We start from the raw sequence: 17,477 nt of genomic DNA on the forward strand, positions 1-17,477 counted from the left end.
TTGCAATTGATCATGGTAACAAAATATGCCTAGGTACCAATATAATAAGGAAATACTAAGTTATTCTACTATTCAACGCCCCTGGTGACCATATAGAAAAACTAATGTCCTTAAAACTCGCAAAAATCATAGATGATGTCATGAGCTACAACTTTCCAATTGATTGTGGTTACAAAATATGTATAGGTATGAATATTATAAAGAAATGCTAAGATATTGTATTATTCAACGCCCCTGGTGGCCATATACGAAATCCAATTACCTTGAAACTCACCACAATCATAGAACACGTTATGAGCTACAACTTTCTAATCGATTGTGGTCGCAAAATACGCTTAGGTATCAATATAATGTGGAAAAACTTTTTCCCACTTACGAATGAGTACTGGTGACACAAAGATGGCCGCCAATTGCGTCATAATTGGCTGATGAAAAATACCTGTCTCAGGTATAAAACATCCCTTTCCATAGAATACCCATCACCAATTGCAATGAGAAATGGCAAACCAGTAGGAAGCTACAGGACTCAGAATTCGGGCCAAAATTAACATTTTTGGGCACTAAAAAGGTCATAGTACGGCCATCTTGAGTCCGAACGACCCAATTTTTGTTATGTTGATGGGCCCTGGGGGGGATTCACATATATCCGAAAGACCAAGGTAATTGATCAAAGCGTCTTTAAAATTTCCCTCAAAAAGTTCAAAAATGTATAAAAAGTGCTGATTTTGGCGAACAACAATGGCTGCTAGTCGGCCATCTTGATTCTGACAGGGCCAGTTTTTGGGCTGAAGATGTGTCTAGGGTAGTTACATCTGTAACCCAAATATCAAGACATTACCTTGAAGCGTCTTCAAAACTTCCCAAAAGAACTGGATTCCGTCTACGGACGGACGGACGCTACGACGGACGGACGAAAAGTGAACGCAATAGCCCGCTGGCACTAAAGTCCCAAGTGGGCTAAAGACAGCTGAAAAGAGTAACTGAAAGTAAGCGATATTACAAAAATAAGAGTGAAAATTTAGAAAGATCTACAGGAAAAATGTAGAATGTATGAAGAAAAAATGAGATTGAACAGTGAGATTGAACAAACAGAAACTGACGGGATATATAACACAAAATTCACAGTTTTATGAATTACTGATGTATCATGTTCTAAGTGACATGTTAATTCTGTGATAAGTTCATGCTTTAAGTATCATGGAAAACTCCATCCAAACTGCCTAACGAATGATTATCGAACGATTAGGCTTAAGCCAGATGCAATTAGGGGACGAACTAAGTCGTAAGGAGAATACTACATCATATTCTGACGAAACATCCAAATTCGGAGAGAAATACATGGGTTTTCATGTGATGGGAGAAGACAGAAAACATTATGCACTTTGACTGCGAGACCTCACCACCAAATGAGCAGATGAGACCCTCCGCACATTTAAACATATAAGACAAGATATTGATGACATGTGCTCTGAAACAACTGATAAAATTGGCAAACACATTTTAAAGAATATTCAGAATACAATATCCGATCGTGCAGCTACTGAGCTTAAGTGGCATGAACTCCTCTCCAACTACAGATTGAACATATTTCATGAGACAATTTCTAACTGGAACTTAATGTCAGCGGACGACAAAGCAAACATCGAAAGTATAGCGAATTTTTTCTGTGGATTACATAGCTTTATCCAGGTGGCTGAAGTCACCCAGAAAGTCCTCCTACAGCAACAAAAAGAAAAATAGCTGGTCGTAACAGGGCCACAGATTATACAACCATCAGAGCCAGGTGTCATACGTCTGATTCGTACTGCGGCTTACAAGGGGTGCCGACTAAAAAGGTGGATGTCATGCCCAATTTCCCGACTGAGTTCCTCAAACATCATTAACTCAGAAGTATACCAACTGTTCCTTTTCGAGGAAATCGGTTCAATATAATCTTTTTCAATGGGGGATTTGTGTACTTTCTCCTCAAAATGATGATCTGTTATTTGGAAATGGTTGATAACCCAAATCGCCTCCTGAAGTCTGTGTTTGCACACCTTAAATCCGTAGACAATATCACTGGATGTAAAGCACTAGGGCTAATCAGTAAATTCATCACTGGACCACTGTGGAGGTTCACTGAGGATAAATCAGTAAATAGGGGTCCTGGGACACCATGCCCACTTGGGAAGTGGTTTTAAATGCTCAACAATCTAACAATTTCAATAAGACGAGAAGATACACGACAACCGTGTGTGATGATAACGAGAGAAATCCAACAATAACGAAGCCAAGATTGAAAAATGACGGACGGACGGACGGAAAAGAGAACACAATAGCCCACTGGGACTAAAGTCTCAAGTGGGCTAAAAATGGTAGACCTTATTCAATTCGTTCCAGAGCTCATCCGTTACATCGAAAGTGCTAGTGCCAGGATCAGTGAATTTATGAATGGTGAACTTGATGTCTTTAGCGACATCTTGTAAAGAAAGATCATGTATATGTTTGATGGAAGATTCTGAATATGATAGCAGCAAAAGCGATTCCAACAACCACAGCAGAAGAGAACGAGCTGGAAATTTGATAGGGAAAACAATCAGTCATGAAATGCTTCAAAAATATGAAGACGATCCAAATGATAGCGGCATACTCACCAAATTTTTAGCTACGGTTATTTCTTCTGTTCCTGGTTACTAGTCATGGTTCAATATCAAGTAGGCCTATGATAATGATGATGCATTGTATATTGAGAAACTGGAAGAAGAAATACAAAGCAGAAATATCACAGTGCTGTATATTAATCAGTGTATTTATAAAAACGTTATAATTATTAGTTAGGCCTATTTCAAAATTGTTATTTTATTTTTAGATGTTTAAAATTCCAGTTAGAGTTAAAATTAAGTCATACTAACCTCATTAAAGTTATATCAAAACGTCACCTAGGCCTACAAAGTCTTTAGAGTTCACGGGAAAAAATTGTTGCTTTTAACATTTTTCCTCACACTTTCCTACATGAGGTATGACTGCAGTTTAGGTGTCCCTAATGGTTATGTACCTAACCTTCAGTGCTTCATCTAGCCAAAAATAGAGGGGCGGTCCGCCCCGCCCCCGAAAATAGCCGCCCTTGTGCCCTTCAGATGTGTCCCATGCTCGCCCTTGTGCCCTCATCACTTGCTGTAGGTCCGCCCTCCTGCCCTTGTCAGTCACGAGTAATGAGTCAGGGCTTTCAAAATAAGCCGTCGCATCCGAATGTTAGTAAGTATCCTGCGACGGCTATGAAATATCTCATATGATATCAACGATTACATGTGATCAGTGGTTATATTTAAATGTACTGCAGTCAGTGTGCATCCTGTGAAAACGTGCCTCAGACGCGTGGCCTAGTTTAAGTTTCCAGGAAATTGGTTGACTTCCAAACTACTGCCAATCATTCTAGCGACTGCCGTTGTAAAGCTGGTAGCGTTGTATAGCCTATTCGATGGATTGTTTCGTTTTGAACACATCGCGATGCGCGCTCTGGATCTTTTTATCTAGACTATTAGACAAATTTTATAGGCCTACATAAAGTGAAAAACTTTGTTCGGTGAACTCACAGAGAGACTCGCAGAGACAATTAGAGTAGCCTAATAGCAATAATGTGTTCTTAAGCTGGCTGCTTACCAATTATCAACAGTTACTTGCCAATCACAAACACTATCAATTTAAATCAATTAATTTGATATTTAAAGATTAAAAATAGGCCTGTGCAATTTCATGTAGGCCTATACACTATTGCTGGCTCTTTTTCGCTGTAGGCCTATCATTTGCTTTTAGAGATTGCTTGTTTCTGCTATTTTTTTGTCTGCAACTGGTTTTCCAAATCATTTTGAATGCCCTATCTATCTGATTAACTTTTGTTCATTGACAGGCGTAGGTGTAAGGATGTACTGGGGTCAAGTGTGTCACTCATGGCAAACTCAGAGTTAAACATAGTTTCTAGTCCTCAATCGTACTAGGGGTACCTCGATTCGATGCAATAGGGAACATTGCAGGTTGCCCCCAAAACAGACATGAGTGCGTTATTATGTGCCCTTGCTCCAATGGAATCATGCACAAAAATGCCCTTATTTGAAATCAGCACGCTGCCCTTTTTTAATGCTAGATGAAGCATAGTCAGTAACCTGACTGTGGTTTAGTTTCACGATCGGATATTTTCACAAACCACATAGGCCTATACCGTTGGTATAAGCCCATCCGATTATAAAAAGCTTACCACCAACGATTAGGTAGGCCTAGGCCTAACTAACAAGATTAAGCACTGAACCTTACCATAACACTATTCTTTAATAACACTAGCGCCACCCAGTGGGTAGGTGACCCAAACTGCAGTTAGACCAAGAAGTGTTAAATGTAAAATATCAATCAATTAAATAAAATAATTCACGCAACAATGAAGTCCTGGATTACTGGGGAGCAATCACTAATGACTAAGTGCTGCTTTACTATTCCTGCGGCAGAAACTTCTATGTACATTGGTCAATATTAGTAATTCTTTTTGCCTTTGGAAGATCTTTTTTAGGCTTTCATTTGATATAGGCTTATAACATAAATCCATGATATGACACTGACAGATCCGTTAAAAAAATTCCCGTGAACATAGCTAAAATAGATGGGCTACTAGTAATTAGCGGGACGGGACCCCACAAAGTTCCTTACCCAACCTTCTGGTGCAAAAGACGATAATTCATCCTAGTCATAGGAAGATTCAATATCTTAAAAACTTTTCCACCAAACATCGTGTGCGTTGGCAATCTCTCTTGGACCGGGGGGCGGTACGGTGAAGTTTGACAAGTAGGAGTAATCGGCCAGTGAACTTTTGCATAGGCCTACTTCAAAGATCGTGACGTCAACCGATCCGATTGCGCGGGAGTCAATGCGTACGCAAATCCGCTTTCTCGGTACTTAAAATTCTAAGTAGGCTAATGTGGTAGGCACAAAAGCACAAATTAGTTTAGTAAAATTTCGTTGGTTTAAGTGCCAACTATCGTCCAGCTTGTGGCGCCATCTGCGGAGTATCAAATTCTGGGTAATTCAAACTCGTATCACAGAACTATTCCGTTCTATGAGACGAGAAGATACACAATATCCGTGTAAGAAGATAACAAGAGAAATCCCACAATAAGTTCAGCCAAAACGAGAAACTTGAATAGAAGAGTTATATATATATTTGCGCAACGTTTCGGCTAAAGACTATTAGCCATCATCAGGCGTACTGAGTACAGGAGAATATTACAAGATATTTATACAAGACCAAAACAATAGAAGCAGAGTGAGTGATTAAAATATTGAAAGGGGAATAGATTAAAGTAATGACATAACAACTAGAAAACAATGCTAAAGTAAGCAAGGCAAACTAGGGGCAATGTAGATTAAAGTAATTAATAAACAAAGACACAAGCTAAAGTGATTAAAACGGGAGGACAAGCTAAGGGGTAATCAAATAAAACAAAGAGAAGGAACATGAAAGGCGATAATCAGTGAGTGAGTGGAAACAAGCAAACTATGATAAAGGCAAAACAATGGAGGGAATTAGTATAACGGGGGTACAAGAGAAGCGAGAAATTTGGAGATCAAAATGTTGTGGGGGGAGAAACCGTTATTCAAATTAACACAATTTTCCAAGTTTTCAATAATCAGGGCCGATTCCATAATGTGTCGTTTAATCTTTTCTGAACAGGGGAAAAAATTATGGAGGCATTTTCAAAATCAAAATTGTGGCTGGTTTCGTATACGTGATTGGCAACACCGCTTTCAGGCTTAAAATTCTTTACATCATTCTTATGTTCACGAATGCGCTTGTGTAAATCGCGTCCGGTTTCGCCGATATATATTTTGTTACAAACTTTACAGGGAATTTTATATACACCAATGTTCAGGGGTTCAATTTTGGGGGAGTTATGAGTAAGATTACGACTAAGTTTGTTGTTATAAGTAAAAATGAGTTGTTTGTTTAAGAGATGGAGGGGAGTTTTAGATTTTTCCAGAAAAGGAACAAAAGGTACAATAATAGGCTGTTTACGCGCGCGGGTCCCTTGAGAGTGACTGAAATGTGAACGACGGGCTCTCAAGAGAGCTTTATTCAAAATGTCGTCGGGGTAAGCTAATTTATTAAGAGAGGTCTTGATCTGGGTTAGTTCATCATCCAAGAAAAGGGGGTCACAAATCCTTAATGCGCGAAGGAATAAGCTTTGGGCAACACTAAGTTTAATGTTATGAGCGGTGAAGGAGAAATAATGTAGGTATGTTCCAGAGTGGGTAGGTTTCCTATAAACCGAGAATTTTAGACAAGACAAACAATTGTGTATACAAACATCAAGGAAAGGGATTTTCCCATCAACTTCCAATTCAAATGTGAAGTTCAAGGAGGGATAAAAAGAGTTAATAAATGTGAGAAATTGATCAATATCAAAGTCAAAAGGTATAAGGGCAAGAATATCATCAACGTATCGTAACCAAAGTTTAGGGAGAGTATCTGTGTAAAGAGGTAGTAATTCGGTTTCAACGTGTTCCAGGAAAAGATTTGCTAGAATGGGACTAAGCGGGTTCCCCATAGCCATGCCAAAAACCTGTTCGAAATATGAATTGTTGAAACTAAAAAAGGAGTTCTGGGTGCAAAGTTCAATTAATTCGATAATACAATCAGTAGGAATGTCAAAATTGAAATCCAACGAAGGAAGTTTCCGTTTAAGAAAATCAAGGGTAGGCCTAAGAGGAACATTGGTAAAAAGAGAACTAGCATCAAACGAAATGAATCTATCGTTACCAGGAATAATGTTTTTTAACCGTTCTAATAAATCTTGGTTGTGTCATAAATGCGAGGCGGAGAAAGAACCAAGAGCCGGTGATAATTGTTTAGCCAGAAATTTGGATAAACGATAAGAGGGCGAATTACAATTAGATACAATGGGGCGCAGCGGAACATCTTTTTTATGGATTTTGGGGAGCCCATATATAAGGTAGGGAGGGTAGACGTGATTGAAATTTCGAAAGAATATCTTTAGAGTCCGGAAACCGTTGGATAATACCAGACAGATTCTTATTGAATGAAGCTTGCATACGTGAGAGAGGGTTGGATTTCAATGGTTTATAAACATTAGAGTCACCAAGAAGGGAGAACATTTTTGATTATAATCACAGATATCTAAGAGAACAATTTTGCCACCTTTATCAGCTTTTGAAATACGAACAGAGTCTAGTTTTCTGAGTTCAGAGAGGGCAATCCTGAAACGACGAGGTAAAAATTCTGAGTAGGCCTAATTATAACGGAGGTTATCACAAATAGTTAGAATGATGTAAAGAATTTTAAGCCTGAAAGCGGTGTTGCCAATCACGTATACGAAACCAGCCACAATTTTGATTTTGAAAATGCCTCCATAATTTTTTCCCCTGTTCAGAAAAGATTAAACGACACATTATGGAATCGGCCCTGATTATTGAAAACTTGGAAAATTGTGTTAATTTGAATAACGGTTTCTCCCCCCACAACATTTTGATCTCCAAATTTCTCGCTTCTCTTGTACCCCCGTTATACTAATTCCCTCCATTGTTTTGCCTTTATCATAGTTTGCTTGTTTCCACTCACTCACTGATTATCGCCTTTCATGTTCCTTCTCTTTGTTTTATTTGATTACCCCTTAGCTTGTCCTCCCGTTTTAATCACTTTAGCTTGTGTCTTTGTTTATTAATTACTTTAATCTACATTGCCCCTAGTTTGCCTTGCTTACTTTAGCATTGTTTTCTAGTTGTTATGTCATTACTTTAATCTATTCCCCTTTCAATATTTTAATCACTCACTCTGCTTCTATTGTTTTGGTCTTGTATAAATATCTTGTAATATTCTCCTGTACTCAGTACGCCTGATGATGGCTAATAGTCTTTAGCCGAAACGTTGCGCAAATATATATAACTCTTCTATTCAAGTTTCTCGTTTTGGCTGAACTTATTGTGGGATTTCTCTTGTTATTCCGTTCTATGCCGGTTCTGTACGGCGATGGTATCCCCTTGGATCGGTTTTATACATTGGTATTTTACTTTCAACCCGGGGGCTAAATCTGATAACTAGGGTTAAAAGTTGAATTTATGTCCCGCTATGCCAAGAAAATATCTTTGCTCTTATCAGTCACCGCCGGCCCTAGTTAGTTACCTAATCGTTGGAGGTGCTTTTAGTTTTTATAATCGACGTTTTATAATCGGTGGTTTGTGAAAATATCCGATCTTGAAACTAAACCACAGACAGGTTACTGACTACGCCGGCCCATAGTATAGTAGTCTAATTTTAGAAACGAGTAACGTCTGGTATTCAGACTACCGTACCGTCATAGATTAAGATAGAGAAGTAAGTTAGTTGATTGGCATCGCTCCTCTAATCTCGCCTGGTCGCGTTGTATGTCGTCCGAGGTCTTCCATAGGCCCCTAATAGAGGTAAAACGTAGACGGCAGATAAACGTATGGAAATTAGTCTGGTTCTGAAGCCTTGCATAAGGCGATAGACTTTCACTTCCGGGATTTTCTTACGCGTATCCACGTATTTTCATCACGTTTTTTTTTCGAAAATGGCCCACAAATTGTTAATACACGGTGCTGATCAGGTTGTTATGATAGCGAAGAATGGCGAAAGAAGCCTTAGCGGAGATTTCATGAGAAAATTAGCTGTCATTAACCGTAAGACCGAGGAGATAGGAGTCAGCATAGCGGTGGATCGGTGAGTCTCTTAGTTAGTTAGTTACCTAATCGTTGGTGGTAAGCTTTTTATAATCGGATGGCTTATACCAACGTTAGGGATGACAAAGGCCAAAACACGGTTGAAAAAAGTAACACTTCAAAAATATACTTTCTATTCACTTCAGTCCAATTCTCGATTTTAAGAAAGCCTCAGGTTTTAGTTTAATGGAATTATATTTTTTGAAATTTAAATTATCGCGCAATGATGCAATCGTGTATTGAAATGACGCGTTTTTTTTACTATGAACAAATCAATGCACAGACATCTGCCTTGAATCAACTTAAAGACTAGAGTTAATATACTTAATTATCCTCAGGTTGAGTTAAAGAGAAATTTGATTTTTAATTTTAATTTTTGAATATCGTGCCATGATGCAATCGTCTATTGAAATGACGCATTTTTTTACTATGATCAAATCAATGCACAGACATCTGCTTTACATCAACTTTACATCAGAGTGTGCTTATTAATATACTTAATTTTAAGGAAGTCTCAGGTTTCAGAGTTTCAGAGAAATCTCATTGTTTTTTACTATGATCAAATCAATGCACAGACTTCTGCCTTGAATGAACTTAAAGAATAGAGTTTCCTTATTAATATACTTGATTTTCAGGAACCCTCAGGTTTTAGTTTTAGAGAAATTTGATTTTGAATTTTAACTTTTTAAATATCGCGTCATGATGCAATCGTGTATTGAAATGGCGCGTTTTTTTACTATGATCAAATCAATGCACAGACATCTGCCTTAAATCAACTTAAAGAATAGAGTTTCCTGAATATTATACTGGATTTTCAGGAACCCTCAGGTTTTAGTTTTAGAGTAGGCCCTAATTTGATTTTGAATTTTAACTTTTTAAATATCGCGTCATGATGCAATCGTGTATTGAAATGACGCGTTTTTTTACTATGATCAAATCAATGCACAGACATCTGCCTTAAATCAACTTAAAGAATAGAGTTTCCTAATTAATATTCTTAGTTTTCAGAAAGCCTCAGGTTTTAGTTTTAGAGAAATTTGATTTTTAATTTTAATTTTTAAATACTGCGCCTTGATGCAGTCGTGTATTGAAATATTGCATTTTTTACTATGATCAAATCATTTCACAGACATCTGCCTTAAAGAATCGAGTTTCCTTAATAATATTCTCGATTTTAAGAAAGCCTCAGGTTTTAGTTTAATGGAATTTTATTTTTTGAAATTTAAATTTCTGAATATCGCGCAATGATGCAATCGTGTATTGAAATGACGCGTTTTTTTTACTATGAACAAATCAATGCACAGACATCTGCCTTGAATCAACTTAAAGACTAGAGTTAATATACTTAATTATCCTCAGGTTTGAGTTTAAGAGAAATTTGATTTTTAATTTTAATTTTTGAATATCGTGCCATGATGCAATCGTCTATTGAAATGACGCATTTTTTTACTATGATCAAATCAATGCACTGACATCTGCCTTAAATCATCTTAAAGAATAGAGTTTCCTGAATATTATACTGGATTTTCAGAAAGCCTCAGGTTTTAGTTTAAGAGGAATTCGATTTTGAATTTTAACTTTTTAAATATCGCGCAATGATGCCATCGTGTATTGAAATGACGCGTTTTTTTACTATGATCAAATCAATGCACAGACATCTGCCTTAAATCAACTTAAAGAATTGAGTTTCCTGAATATCATACTCGATTTTCAGAAAACCTCAGGTTTTATTTTTAGAGAAATTTAATTTTGAAATTTTAATTTTTGAATATCGCGCCATGATGCAATCGTGTATTGAAATGACGCGTTTTTTTTACTATGATCAAATCAATGCACAGACATCCGCCTGGAATCAACTTAAAGAATAGAGTTTCCTAATTAATATTCTTAATTTTCAGAAAGCCTCAGGTTTTAGTTTTAGAGAAATTTGATTTTGAATTTTAATTTTTAAATACTGCGCCTTGATGCAGTCGTGTATTGAAATATTGCATTTTTTACTATGATCGAATCATTGCACAGACATCTGCCTTAAAGAATAGAGTTTCCTTAATAATATTCTCGATTTTAAGAAAGCCTCAGGTTTTAGTTTAATGGAATTTTTTTTTTGAAATTTAAATTTCTGAATATCGTGCAATGATGCAATCGTGTATTGAAATGACGCGTTTTTTTTACTATGAACAAATCAATGCACAGACATCTGCGTTGAATCAACTTAAAGACTAGAGTTAATATACTTAATTATCCTCAGGTTTGAGTTTAGGAGAAATTTGATTTTTAATTTTAATTTTTGAATATCGTGCCATGATGCAATCGTCTATTGAAATGACGCATTTTTTACTATGATCAAACCAATGCACAGACTTCTGCTTTACATCAACTTTACATCAGAGTGTGCTTATTAATATACTTAATTTTAAGGAAGTCTCAGGTTTCAGAGTTTCAGAGAAATCTCATTGTGAATTTTAACTTTTTAAATATCACGCAATGATGCAATCGTGTATTGAAATGACGCGTTTTTTCCTATGATCAAATCAATGCACAGACATCTGTCTTAAATGTACTTTAAAGAATAGAGTTTCCTTAATAATATACTTAATTTTCAGGAACCCTGAGGTTTTAGTTTTAGAGAAATTTGATTTTGAATTTTAATGTTAACATGTTGAGCCATGATGCAATCGTGCGTTGAAATATTGCGTATTTTTTACTATGAACAAATGAAGACATCTGCTTTAAATCAACTCGAAGAATAGAGAAATTAATTTTCAGGTAGCCTTGTTTTACTTTTATAGACACATTTGAATTTTAACAGGCATAATTGATGTAAAATACATTTCGATGAAAATCTATGAAATTTACGAAAATCACTACACATTTTAATTATATAAAACAATTATTGATCACTCTTCTGCCCCGGTGACTTTATTGAATGATCGTCATTTCGTCCGGTCAAAGTGTTAAGTTATACATTTCATGTCAACCAGTATCTACAGGCAGCTATACAGTGTGTACACACTATATCTGAATACGAGGCTGGAATAACAGGCTCACTTCATGATAGTTTCTTTCATGTAAACAAACTTCAATATCTCTTAAACTAAAAGAGATAGACTAGAAATTTAAAGAGCAATACACTCGTAGCACTTTCAGGTGACAGTTGACAGACCCAAAATTTTTATCTGATTCCAAATGCCTTTTGTTTCCATGGAAACCAGCCGAAAAATGGTAAAATAATGAAAATATCGATGTTAGATCAAAAGTTATGATGTAGAAAGGGGATAGAATAACTAGTTATCAATAGTTTATGTTTGCCCTAAGTTTATCTAGGAATATCTATTATTATATAGATTATTATTATTAGGTTTCCATGGTAATAGCAAGAAAAAATGTGAAACATTGAGAAATATTGATATGATTTCAAATGAAATTATTTTTTTCACTACATGATTTTTGAAATGAATAAACATGATTATCAAGGCCTGTCAGTTAGGTCTATAGCCATAGGCTCCTATTGCAAATTGATTTAAATATACCAATTTTATATATTATTGCTAAATGAATTTTAGTTGAGAAAAGCAGAAAATTAGGCTTGGCCTAGCTCAAAACGCTGAAATTTGAAATATATTCATGATATCATAATAAAATCAATCAGTTTAGAAACATAAACCAAGCAATAGTAATAATACTACTAATAATAACTAAATAATAATCCATTTGTTTTGTTTTGAGCTAAATTTCAACAATATTTTATATATATTTCAATTTTGCTGCTTTTGGAAAATCCCCTCGGGAGCCTCATTGTCCCATCACGCTCCTCTATTTTTGCCCGTCACAAGCCTCAATTCATCCCATTAGACGCCTCCCTCTTTCAACAGCCGCTTTACCGACGGGAGCGTAGTGGCGATCCGCGCACAAAAAAAAATTTTTTTGCCGATCATTTCGCTAAATCTGTCCTAATATTCAGAAATATAGTGATGAATAATTATGAATCGGAAAATAAATACAATAATTCACCGCTAGACCGATGAATAATTGTTGAATATTGATCTCATCACGAGCAGCGCGGCGCGTCGTCCTTCAATAACAAGTGCCGGCCGCCATTTTGTATCGCTCGCTTCAACGCAAAACTTAGCCACCGACTTTTCCGGCAGCGATCACTCAGCCCCGACACGAAATAAAATCATGCGGTCTTCAGTATTTGAATTTTAAGATCCTAAACCTTTTGATTCCTGATGATTCGTCGCTTATTCCGGGTCCTAAGCTGACGAATTTTGCTCCTGAAAAAGGGTATTTTTCGATTTCTATTTTCTTCGACTAAAATGCGGATTTATACACTAAACCAACCCCCAAGTGATAAAGATCGATCTTATTGGTTGATTCCAAAAGATTTTAGCTCATTTGCATCGATAGACAGGTTTTATGAATGACTACGCGATGTCAAAACGCGTAGTAAAAACGCGCATCACACTTTTCCTAATCAATAATGGTCGTCACAATCGATAGTGGCGCCCCGCGCGGACATGAACATACCTATCTTAGTCGAGGGCTGCCAACCCTCCCGATTTATTCGGAATCCTCCCGATTTGTGTAAAGAAATTCCGACGATACGATCGGGTATACAAAATTCCGATTTTTTTTTTCCTTTTTCGGCGACGTCCGATTTTCCACCCGCCAGTGGGTTGTAACACTATATGATGACTTGGTAGAACAGAATTGAATAGGTGGGGAATTTATATGCACGCGCGCGGTGGATGAGTGCGTCGCTATATATACTGTGTACGTGGGTCAGGCGATAAACAGCGCTGTGTACGTGTGTGTGTGTGTGTTATTGATTTTATCTACGCATGGCGCACGATTATTTCGTAGTAGGAGAGCAGCTTCTTAATTTGTTACAAGATTCAAAATAAAGTTCATTTTAAGTTCATTTTAAAGTTCGTTTTAAAATACGTTGTTTTTAAATCATTCTTGTGAAAATATTATGACATGTGGCAAAATGTGATTGTTATTGTCAAATTGCTCCGCATCGTTTCGGAGAAGAATCGGTTTACTGCGGTAATTAGCTCGTTTTCGCAACGCGATGAGCATTCGAAGATCCGGGTTAGATTTCAACGTGTGGACTCGTTATTTGTGGTTGAAATGTTTCGGTAAGCAATTGCTTTGTTAGTTTGAACCTTAATGTTGTCACTCTTGTATTAGTTTGATTTAAAAAGATAATTTAAGATGCTTTTGAGCAGTGCATCTCAAAGTAAACTTTTAGTTCGCATATTTGGCAGATGGCAGCACCATCGAGTTGCATGTAGATTTAGAGACTTTTTACTGTTTGTATCTTTCAGTTCTGTACGTAGAGTCTCTCTGGGACAGTATCGTGAAATTAATGCTGGAAATTGATGTATTTGCTTATTGCCATTTTCATGTCGTTTCTTCGTGAATCAGAAATGGATTTATTTACTGTCACTGAAACAGGATCTGAAGTTGAAGACGAAGAACCTTTTCCCTCCGATGTTGTTGATGACACTGATGACGATCGTGAGCCTCCTCCGAAAAAAACCAAAGAAAATGAATCTAGTAAAACGAAGCAGAGGTTTAAGAACGAATATTCTCAGAAATATTCTTTTATTAAACCTAGTTCGCTAGACCGTTATTACGCATACTGTGATAGATGTGGTTCGCATATCAGCATCTCGCATGGTGGCCTTAATGATATTGAAAAAAAACATTTTTCCACAACTAAACACAAGTCAGCAGCTAATGTGGAAAAAATCACGAAGTTTTTTAGTACTTCCCAGGAGAAAGAAAGTTTGATCAAGGCCGAGACATTATTCATAGTCTTTTTGGTTATGAACAGTTTACCTCTCGCAGTTTCCGATAAGGCTGGGCAGCCATTCAGAGATATGTTCCCTGGCCATCCGAATGCTACGAATTATAAATGCGGTCGCACCAAAACAACTCATATTGTGAATGCGGTTGCAACTGATATCGTGTCATCTACTGTATCGAGATTGAAATCATCTCCCTTTGTTCTTGGTGTAGATGGTTCTACGTACAAACAAGAGACATATTATCCAATCGTTGTGAGATATGTGGATGAACAGTTAGAAACAAAAGTGGACCTGTTAGCTAACCCAATATGGAATCAGTCGCACACAGGAGAGGCAATATTTAATATAATCAAAGCAGAATTAGAAGTGAACGCTATACCATGGAAGAATCTACTTTCGCTTGTGTGTGATAACACAAATAGCAATGTTGGAAGACACAAGGGTGTAATAAAATATGTTAGAGATCACCAAAAAGAGGTACACCTCGCTGGATGCGTTAATGATTTGCTCCATTTAGCATTGAAGAAAGGCCTGAATACAGCCATTAAGGTAACTAAGATTTTACTTTTGATTTCATTTTCAATATGTAGTAATTTCACCATCTTCTAATTTTCATCAACTCAGATAGGATAGCCTTATTCGTTCAGCTTACACGTGCTGCTTTATGGTTTACACATAATCAAATGAAATAAACTCAATAAAGTTAAAGTTCTAGAAACTTGTAGTTGCTATTCTGCTGTACCATTGTTATACTTTCATCGTTTGAAATCGGTGCGCATATCTTTTGTTTACAGCCTTTATTTGACTTCGATGATCTATTACGCCAGCTGCATTGGTATGTAACCAAAACGAGTAAAAGATCTGCAAGTTTTCAAACCATCCAGAAGGAATGCGGCCTGCCAGATCATACGATACTGAAGCATGTGGCTAGACGCTGGCTCAGTATGGGCCCAGCTCTTAGCAGGATGCTGGAACAATGGGAAGCGCTGAGGAGATATTTTGCGAAAGAGATAGGCCATGATACTGATGGAGATGATGATCAAGAGTTTCTCGACGATTTTGATGATGGCCCTGTCACCGCAGGAGCGATTAAAACTAAATTACACAAGTTTTTCCAGAGACGCACATCAAAACTATACACTGCATTTCTGATTAAAGCAATCTCGGTAAGCATTATATCACCAAGTCATAACCCTAAATAATTAGGATTATAAACTTTTTTGTATTTTATAGGGTCTTTCTTACTGTTAAAAGATTTTATTTCACAAGCTCTTATGATTTCTTTTTTTACAGATGTTTGAGTGCACAAATGGATACCTTGAAACTGAAAGTGCATTGGTTCACAAAGTGAAATGAATTTTGGAGCGACTTATGTACAGACTACTTCTCTGTATATGCATAGCAGCAGCATTTAACCAGGGTTGTACACCTTACTCAATCGATTTCACCTCAAGGTATTTTTCATCCATCCAGTGTCATTGTAATTTCTTTGTAAGTGAATAAATTTTTTTCACTGGAGTAGATTCTTTTACATAAAGAAATGTAGTGAGTTTCATTTGCATTACACTACTTCTGCTTTTAACTATTATTAATGCTGTCTGATGTAACTTTTATTCAGCTCCTTGCATATGTATTTATGATAATTTTCTTTACCCCTAGGTATAATATAACAGACAAAAAAGCTTGTTCATAGGGGATGAGGCTCGGAAATTGGTGGAAACAGTCACTGACGAAACCAAGAAGAAATTCTATCAGGATGTTGTGAAGTTTTATTCAGCTGCCTGCACCTACCTGAAGGAGAAGGTGAATCCAAAAAACCAGCCTCTTTGGAGTCGTGCTGAGGTAATATTCATTGAATTTGAGAACTCAAAAGAGTATTTATTCTTTCGTAATTGTATTGTTTCATAGACTAGTCAACTTTTGTGTAGGCCTAACGATTGATAATCAAATTTTTGTAGGTAGCTGATCCACTGATGCGTAAGGATCGTTCCAGTCAGTGATATACTTCATGGACAGATTCCCTGTAATTCTTGGAGATTACTTGGAAATCGAATACGCTGACTTCCAAACTTTGCATGATGATGATTTTCCATCTGGTTTCCATAGTCCACCAGCAAGGGCCGATGAAAAATCAAAAGAAGTGACTGTTGAGACACAATGGAAAATCATACATAAGATGTTGGATGATGCTGGGTCGATACGTTTCAGATTGCTGCCAAGGGTGATGTGTCATATATTGCTTGTACCAGTCAGTAATGCTGGCTGCGAAAGAATTTTTAGTTTCGTAAGGAAGAACCGTACGGATTCAAGAGCAGCTTTGGGTCAGAAGACCTTGCAGTCACTGATGGTTATGAAAACATCCACACAATGCAAAGACTTTCAACCATCCTCAGATTTGCTTAAGAAAGTGAAAAGTGCGACATATAATGCTTTGAATAATATTGATACAAACTAGATAATCTGAATGGTGACTTATGTCTCTGGTCTATATTGACTGACTCTTGTCTCTGAAAAAAAATGTGATAATCTCAAATTAGTAGAGTTATCAGTATTCTGGAGTTGAATCTAAATTAGATTTCAATAATAATAGTTGATTTGAATATTTTTTTATTTTAGCAAGATGAAAACAGTTAGAGTTGAAATTTGACCCATGACTGTAGTTGTATTTAAGTTAGGCAATCTATGTACAGTATGCCAGGACAGTATTTCCATTTTAAGGGTTTATATTGCAATCTGTCACATGACAGCTGTATAGTGTTATGTAATTCGTTTGACAATTTATGCCAGTTTTATGTTCTTATTTTTTAATCTATTGTATATTTTTGATAAACACTGTTCATTTTTATCTTTTATAAAATAATAAAGAAAAAATACATTCTGTAGAATTTGCTGATTTTTTATTTTGCTAATAGATAATTTCATCTTTCATAAAATAATAAAGAA

At 36.5% G+C, this 17,477-nt stretch overlaps 4 protein-coding genes across 7 annotated transcripts in view; 3 read left to right on the forward strand and 1 right to left on the reverse strand.

Moving 5' to 3' along the window:
- The window catches only part of LOC141901089 (medium-chain acyl-CoA ligase ACSF2, mitochondrial-like), a 92,201-nt gene extending 87,198 nt beyond the window's left edge, over positions 1-5,003 (reverse strand). For both annotated transcript variants that reach the window (XM_074788168.1, XM_074788167.1), the window contains exon 1: positions 4,675-5,003. In XM_074788168.1, coding sequence (XP_074644269.1) covers positions 4,675-4,754 — 80 coding nt within the window. In that variant the 5' untranslated portion in view covers positions 4,755-5,003. The remainder of the gene's footprint in view (positions 1-4,674) is intronic.
- Positions 1,228-2,676, forward strand: LOC141901076 (uncharacterized). Its single transcript, XM_074788150.1, is given in 3 exon segments — positions 1,228-1,739; positions 1,892-2,064; positions 2,453-2,676. Coding segments are annotated over 3 exon segments (909 nt in total).
- Positions 5,004-8,284: 3,281 nt separating the features above from the next.
- The window catches only part of LOC141902016 (putative imidazolonepropionase), a 178,455-nt gene continuing 169,262 nt past the window's right edge, over positions 8,285-17,477 (forward strand). For all 3 annotated transcript variants that reach the window (XM_074789644.1, XM_074789646.1, XM_074789645.1), the window contains exon 1: positions 8,285-8,719. In XM_074789644.1, the coding sequence (XP_074645745.1) occupies positions 8,571-8,719 (149 nt within the window). In that variant the 5' untranslated portion in view covers positions 8,285-8,570. The remainder of the gene's footprint in view (positions 8,720-17,477) is intronic.
- LOC141901077 (uncharacterized) lies at positions 14,151-17,301 on the forward strand. The gene is made up of 6 exons (XM_074788151.1): positions 14,151-14,280; positions 14,746-15,083; positions 15,329-15,700; positions 15,828-15,988; positions 16,194-16,376; positions 16,493-17,301. Exons 1-4 carry the CDS (start codon positions 14,151-14,153, stop codon positions 15,888-15,890), a joined length of 903 nt encoding a protein of 300 aa, XP_074644252.1. The 3' UTR covers positions 15,891-15,988; positions 16,194-16,376; positions 16,493-17,301.

This window comes from Tubulanus polymorphus, chromosome 3 (genome assembly GCF_964204645.1).
Source record: "Tubulanus polymorphus chromosome 3, tnTubPoly1.2, whole genome shotgun sequence".
NCBI lineage: Eukaryota > Metazoa > Nemertea > Palaeonemertea > Tubulaniformes > Tubulanidae > Tubulanus > Tubulanus polymorphus.